The sequence below is a fragment of the Coregonus lavaretus genome (genome assembly GCF_964263955.1).
Source record: "Coregonus lavaretus genome assembly, contig: HAP1_SCAFFOLD_5324, whole genome shotgun sequence".
In the NCBI taxonomy this organism is placed as follows: domain Eukaryota; kingdom Metazoa; phylum Chordata; class Actinopteri; order Salmoniformes; family Salmonidae; genus Coregonus; species Coregonus lavaretus.
Genome location: NW_028159917.1, coordinates 13,161 through 20,665, shown reverse-complemented (window position 1 = coordinate 20,665; position 7,505 = coordinate 13,161). Strand labels below are relative to the sequence as shown.

At 39.4% G+C, this 7,505-nt stretch overlaps 1 protein-coding gene across 1 annotated transcript; it reads left to right on the top strand.

The window, feature by feature from the left end:
* The first annotated feature begins 315 nt into the window (after positions 1–315).
* On the top strand, positions 316–7,200 carry LOC311122341 (fetuin-B-like). The gene is made up of 7 exons (XM_084196716.1): positions 316–594; positions 1,114–1,224; positions 1,773–1,860; positions 2,085–2,251; positions 2,413–2,508; positions 2,688–2,771; positions 6,370–7,200. Exons 1-7 carry the CDS (start codon positions 394–396, stop codon positions 6,832–6,834), a joined length of 1,212 nt encoding a protein of 403 aa, XP_084052842.1. The 5' UTR covers positions 316–393; the 3' UTR covers positions 6,835–7,200.
* Positions 7,201–7,505: the final 305 nt, after the last annotated feature.

Here is a 7,505-nt window from a genome sequence, read left to right as displayed (position 1 = left end):
GAGACTTTGACCATGTGGTCGATGTGGTTTGGGTTACATTTTAGACACAAATCGTTCGGATATTCTGTCATATAATATTATGTATATTGTAGAAAATCACATGTGAAAATGCATAAAGGCAGTTGTAGCCTAGTAGTAGGGCCTAGATCTTCCGTCAATTAGCGGGTTTGACAAATACAATTATTCAAGAAACATGTTTTTGTTTTTGTTTTGTTAAAACAATAAAACAAAATAAACGTTCTTTCTTGGCTCCGTTTCAAAATCTCTGTTTTCTTTTGGATTCCAAAAGTCACTGCCACAAAGTAAACAGATGTGGTAGGAGGAGAACAAGATATCTTTTTCCACTTGACATTTTTCCACTTTGCCGACAAAAAGTTTATTAAAACAATTAAAATGGGAAAATGTACCTGGATTTTACTGTTAACTTATATTTTGTGCGCCTGGGCACAGATTATCGAGTTATCGCCCACACCTTGCAACGACAAAGCTGTGGAGAAGCTTTCCAAATTGGCGCTCACCTACATCAATGAAGACAGAACCATGGGGTATAAATTTGCCCTCAATAGAATATCCAACGTTCATCTTCACGCTCAGGTCAGTTTCCTGTCTATTATCAAAGAATGTTGCTGTCAATTTATTTTAAACTCGGGAATTTACGTTTAAGAAAATCAACTACTAGCCTAATGAGTGTTCGTTTGTGTCGGGCCTACGTATGCCTTGTCCCCAGGCTAATTGAGCATTGGCATAAGTGTCTGGTGTACTGTATGCATTCTTTTAATATTATGTGACGAGATGCAGACCTGTTGTAACGTCAAAATTAGATCAGATTCTCGTGTATCAGCTCTTGGGATAGTGGTATCATGAGAGCAGGATTAATAATGGGCTTATCTTGAAATGACACACACACACACACACACACACACACACACACCTGGCATTTAGCCACCATGGTATGCTCTTTATCTAATGAGTAAGAGACTGGCAAACCCATTCTGAATAGAAGGGAAATCTAATGTTGGTCGTTTAACATTCTCAGTCTGGCCAAGAGAGGGAAAACACAGGCTCATGTTGTGAGTCTGATATTTTCCTCCATCTTTAATGTTTGTCTCTCAGGGTCCAGCTGGAAACGTCTACTACCTCCTTCTCGACGTGTTGGAGACCAAGTGTCATGTCTGGAGCCCCAAACCCTGGAAACGATGTGACGTCAGGCCCTTCATGGAAACAGTATGTCACCCTGATACAGAAATTAATTATGTTTATCATACACACACACACACACACACACACACACACACACACACACACACACACACACACACACACACACACACACACACACAGCAGCAGCAGTAGTTTTTCCTTCCCCATTTCACAGTCCCACCAGCACGTCCATTGTGCCCAGATGTATACTACAGTTGCTACTCCCGGACCTGAATCAGTGACTTTAAGTTCCTGTTTTGTCCTAATAAACACACAGCAGTTTTCACTGCCTCTGTCGCCAACGGCACTGGACGTGTTACTAATAACATACTGTGGTACAGTAGAGGCGTGACCCGAGAGACACTGTCATGGCCGTCCGTAGACAATGACCTCACCATTCAGCGTGCAGAATTCAGTATAGAAAGTTGGTGAAATTGGTCTCTGCGCTAGTTTTTAATATAGTTTTAATATACTCCAGAACTACTGGACTGAGTTTTCCCTGAGATTGGATGCATTTAATAGAGTCCAAGCAATAATGATTTGATTGATGATGACATTGTTTCCCCTTGCAGCAAATCTCTGGGAACTGCAACACCACCATTCTCCACACAGCCGAGGGATACTCCTACCTTTACAGCTATGACTGCACACTGGCGCCTGGTACTGTATCTATACTGTACTCTCACTTTTCTACATACCTAGATAGGCAACCCCAGCACTTGACCTCAATGGGTGCACTCGAGACACTTTAAAACCCTTCTTCAGGTGTCACAAAGATCTGATCTTCTGTGCAGGCCTTTGCAGAATATGTACCTGGAATGGATCTAATCCCCCCCTCTCTCCTCTCCCCTCTCCCCTCTCCCCTCTCCCCTCTCCCCCTGCAGACCCTCCAGAGAAGCTGCAGCAGACATGTCCATCCTGCCCCTTGCTGCTGCCTGTAGACAGCCCCCAGGCGGTGCACGCCGCTGGGCTGACCCTCCACAAGTTCAACACGCAGAGCACCCTGCCCTCCAGCCTGGCTCTGCAGAACCTCACCAGGGCCTCCGCACAGGTAGCTAGCCAGGCTGCTAACTTGCTCTTATAGATTGATTGATTTGTATTTGATGATTAAACGTGTACACAAGGCATCTCATATAGTGAGAGCAGTAGACATGTTAACGGTAGGCTTTTCCCATGAGCGGATCTTTTCTGTCATTGTCTATGTTCCCCCAGAGTGGGCCCATGCCGGCCACCTTAGTCGAATACACCGTGCAGGAGTGTCGCGAGGGCTATGTGGGCATGTGTGTGCCAACAGACAAGAGCGGAGACGTACGTATGTGCCAGAACCCATGGCAACATTTTATATCACAGTGCCTTGCCAAAAGTGGAGGGGATGGAATCGAGGAGATGAAATAAAATGCCATACCACTGCAAACCATTGTGTTGTTTCCCCATAGTCTATAAAATGTGAAATTCAGTTACTCTGAGTTACAACCTTTCCCTTGCAGCCAGCTGGGTTTTGTAAGGGGGCTGTGTACGGAGCTATCGGCCAGCCAGACGTGGATGTCTCTTGTGAAATATTCCACCCACAGGTATTGTCAATACGCCTACATGATGTCTTTGTTTGTTTGGGCTTGGGCTTTGCTTATCTGTTCAGTTCTGGGAATGAGACAGAGCACCAGTCACAAGAGCTGTAAACAACAGCAGACATACAACTCAATGAGAGCAGAGACAAACGGTGTCCAAACCTAAACTGCAATACATCTTAGTGAAATCTCAGTTTGACTGGACCCATGATGAATCCTATATTATACAATCCTTTCTAAAATTACCTGATGGGAGTTTTATTGCGTTGCATTGTACTGTGTTTTATTGTTTTATTGTGTTGTTGTATTGTTGTGTTGTATTGTTGTGTTGTGTTGTATTGTTGTATTGTTGTGTTGTATTGTGTTGTATTGTCGTGTTGTATGTTGTGTTGTATTGTGTTGTAATGTTTTGTGTTGTTGTGTTGTATTGTTGTGTTGTACTGTGTTGTATTGTTGTGTTGTACTGTGTTTTATTGTTGCGTTGTATTGTTGTATTACTGTGTTGTATTGTTGTGTTGTGTTGTTGTTCTGTATTACTGTGTTGTATTGTTGTGTTGTATTACTGTGTTGTGTTGTTGTGTTGTACTGTGTTGTATTACTGTGTTGTGTTGTTGTGTTGTATTGTTGTGTTGTGTTGTTGTGTTGCACTGTGTTGTATTGTTGTATTGTTGTATTGTGTATTTGTGTTGTATTGTTGTATTGTTGTGTTGTATTGTTGTGTTGTGTTGTATTACTGTGTTGTTGTGTTGTATTACTGTGTTGTATTGTTGTATTGTTGTGTTGTATTGTTGTGTTGTACTGTGTTGTTGTGTTGTATTGTGGTGTTGTATTGTTGTGTTGTACTGTGTTGTATTGTTGTGTTATATTGTTACAGTGTACTGTGTTGTATTACTATGTTGTATTGTTGTGTTGTGTTGTTTTGTGTTGTACTGTGTTGTATTGTTGTGTTGTGTTGTTTTGTGTTGTACTGTGTTGTGTTGTACTGTGGTGTAGTACTATGTTGTATTGTTGTGTTGTATTGTTGTGTTGTATTACTGTGTTGTATTGTTGTGTTGTATTGTTGTGTTGTATTGTTGTGTTGTGCTGTGTTGTATTATTTTGTGTTGTACTGTGTTGTATTACTGTGTTGTATTGTTGTGTTGTGTTGTACTGTGTTGTATTGTTGTGTTGTATTATTGTGTTGTGTTGTTGTGTTATATTACTGTGTTGTATTGTTGTGTTGTATTGTTGTGTTGTACTGTGCTGTATTGTTGTATTGTTGTGTTGTATTACTGTGTTGTATTGTTGTGTTGTATTGTTGTGTTGTTGTGTTGTATTGTTGTATTGCTGTGTTGTACTGTGTTGTATTGTTGTGTTGTGCTGTGTTGTATTGGTGTGTTGTGTTGTACTATGTTGTATTACTGTGTTGTATTGTTGTGTTGTGTTGTACTGTGTTGTATTGTTGTGTTGTTGTGTTGTACTGTGTTGTATTGTTGTGTTGTACTGTGTTGTATTACTATGTTGTATTGTTGTGTTGTACTGTGTTGTATTGTTGTGTTGTTTTGTACTGTGTTGTATTGTTGTGTTGTACTGTGTTGTATTACTATGTTGTATTGTTGTGTTGTATTGTTTTGTTGTACTGTGTTGTATTGTTGTGTTGTACTGTGTTTTATTGTTGCGTTGTATTGTTGTATTACTGTGTTGTATTGTTGTGTTGTGTTGTTGTTCTGTATTACTGTGTTGTATTGTTGTGTTGTATTACTGTGTTGTGTTGTTGTGTTGTACTGTGTTGTATTACTGTGTTGTGTTGTTGTGTTGTACTGTGTTGTATTGTTGTGTTGTGTTGTTGTGTTGCACTGTGTTGTATTGTTGTATTGTTGTATTGTGTATTTGTGTTGTATTGTTGTATTGTTGTGTTGTATTGTTGTGTTGTGTTGTATTACTGTGTTGTTGTGTTGTATTACTGTGTTGTATTGTTGTATTGTTGTGTTGTATTGTTGTGTTGTACTGTGTTGTTGTGTTGTATTGTGGTGTTGTATTGTTGTGTTGTACTGTGTTGTATTGTTGTGTTATATTGTTACAGTGTACTGTGTTGTATTACTATGTTGTATTGTTGTGTTGTGTTGTTTTGTGTTGTACTGTGTTGTATTGTTGTGTTGTGTTGTTTTGTGTTGTACTGTGTTGTGTTGTACTGTGGTGTAGTACTATGTTGTATTGTTGTGTTGTATTGTTGTGTTGTATTACTGTGTTGTATTGTTGTGTTGTATTGTTGTGTTGTATTGTTGTGTTGTGCTGTGTTGTATTATTTTGTGTTGTACTGTGTTGTATTACTGTGTTGTATTGTTGTGTTGTGTTGTACTGTGTTGTATTGTTGTGTTGTATTATTGTGTTGTGTTGTTGTGTTATATTACTGTGTTGTATTGTTGTGTTGTATTGTTGTGTTGTACTGTGCTGTATTGTTGTATTGTTGTGTTGTATTACTGTGTTGTATTGTTGTGTTGTATTGTTGTGTTGTTGTGTTGTATTGTTGTATTGCTGTGTTGTACTGTGTTGTATTGTTGTGTTGTGCTGTGTTGTATTGGTGTGTTGTGTTGTACTATGTTGTATTACTGTGTTGTATTGTTGTGTTGTGTTGTACTGTGTTGTATTGTTGTGTTGTTGTGTTGTACTGTGTTGTATTGTTGTGTTGTACTGTGTTGTATTACTATGTTGTATTGTTGTGTTGTACTGTGTTGTATTGTTGTGTTGTTTTGTACTGTGTTGTATTGTTGTGTTGTACTGTGTTGTATTACTATGTTGTATTGTTGTGTTGTATTGTTTTGTTGTGTTGTACTGTGTTGTATTTTTGTGTTGTACTGTGTTGTATTACTATGTTGTATTGATGTGTTGTGTTGTTGTATTGTTGTGTTGTATTGTTGTGTTGTACTGTGTTGTATTACTATGTTGTATTGTTGTGTTGTGTTGTTGTGTTCTATTACTGTGTTGTATTGTTGTGTTGTATTATTGTGTTGTGTTGTTGTGTTCTATTACTGTGTTGTATTGTTGTGTTGTATTGTTGTGTTGTAATGTGTTGAATTGTTGTGTTGTATTGTTGTGTTGTATTGTTGTGTTGTACTGTGTTGTATTGTTGTGTTATGTTGTACTGTGTTGTTTTGTACTGTGTTTTATTGTTGTGTTGTACTGTGTTGTATTACTATGTTGTGTTGTTGTGTTGTACTGTGTTGTATTGTTGTGTTGTACTTTGTTGTATTGTTGTGTTGTACTGTGTTGTATTACTATGTTGTATTGTTGTGTTGTGTTGTACTGTGTTGTGTTGTGTTGTATTGTTGTGTTGTATTATTGTGTTGTGTTGTTGTGTTCTATTACTCTGTTTTATTGTTGTGTTGTATTGTTGTGTTGTACTGTGTTGAATTGTTGTGTTGTATTGTTGTGTTGTACTGTGTTGTATTGTTGTGTTGTGTTGTACTGTGTTGTATTGTATTGTTGTGTTGTATTGTTGTGCTGGATTGTTGTGTTGTTTTGTTGTGTTGTATTGTTGTGTTGTGTTGTATTGTTGTGTTGTATTGTTGTGATATATTGTTGTATTGTGTTGTGTTGTTTTATTGTATTTTACCTTCTTCTCTAGGGCATTGATGTTTTCCATGACATGACCCCTCCTCGACCCCCAACGATGCCTGAAGTCCCCATCTTTGTTCCCAAAGTCCCCATTATCATCCCCTCCTACCCCACAGCACCCCCTCCTCTTCTGGAGGAGCCCCAACCACAACCCTTTGACCCCAATGTCCTGGTCAACCCTACATTTATCTCCCCCAACCCCCCTATCCCCAACCCCAACCCTTCGTCCTCCAGCGAATCTTTGGAGTCTCAGGAGACTCCAGTCTCTCCAGGAGTTCCAGACTCGTCCTCCGAGGAGCTGGGGGCAGGTGTGGCTCGGCCGCCCTTCAGCTTCCGTTACCGGCCCCTGCGCAGACGGAGGCAGGCCCTGGTGACAGCCAAGCCCCCTCACACCCCTGTCTTTCTGGCTGAGTTCCCCAGCTCACCCTCTCCCTTCCGCTCCTGCCCTGGTCCATCTCGCTACACGACTGTGTAAACCAGACTAGGATAGAGCCAGGGCCTCGTTCAGTAGGGCACAACTTTGTGCAACATTCATAAAGAAACGTATGACTTTTCTATCTGCAACGTTCGGTAGGTTGTATCCTCCTGAACGCATCTCAGGCATGGCTTTAAAGTTAGGAGACTGGTATAAATTGTAGAGTTTCATCCAAGTGCTTATCCTGCGTACGTTTGATATTTTAGTTTGTTAATGATCATCTCTTCACTGAAAACATATTCAGACATTAGTCGTTATCTAGCCTGCAGCTTTATGTTTCGGAGGTTTCTTTGAGACTTCAGTTCAGACGTTCTCATCCGATTTAAAAACAGCTAAATAAACACTTACAATGTGATGAAAAGTGTTGACTGTTTGTATAATAGTTATTTATCTCTCTGTTGGTGACATATTTTATTTTCGGGCCAAATCGCCAGTTGGCAACTCATCCCTTATGGGATTCATTGACACATAAACAAACGTTTACAATAATTCACTGGGATAATTCAGTGATCATTCTTCTTCCAGTGTTCTCTGCAGTGCGCATCGCATAAACAGTAAAACCTTTTTTTTATTTTTTTATACATAATAGTAAATAAGGTTATCCGAACAATAGTTATATCCATAGAGCAGTAAAAAAAATATACATACATACATATATACATACACAACAC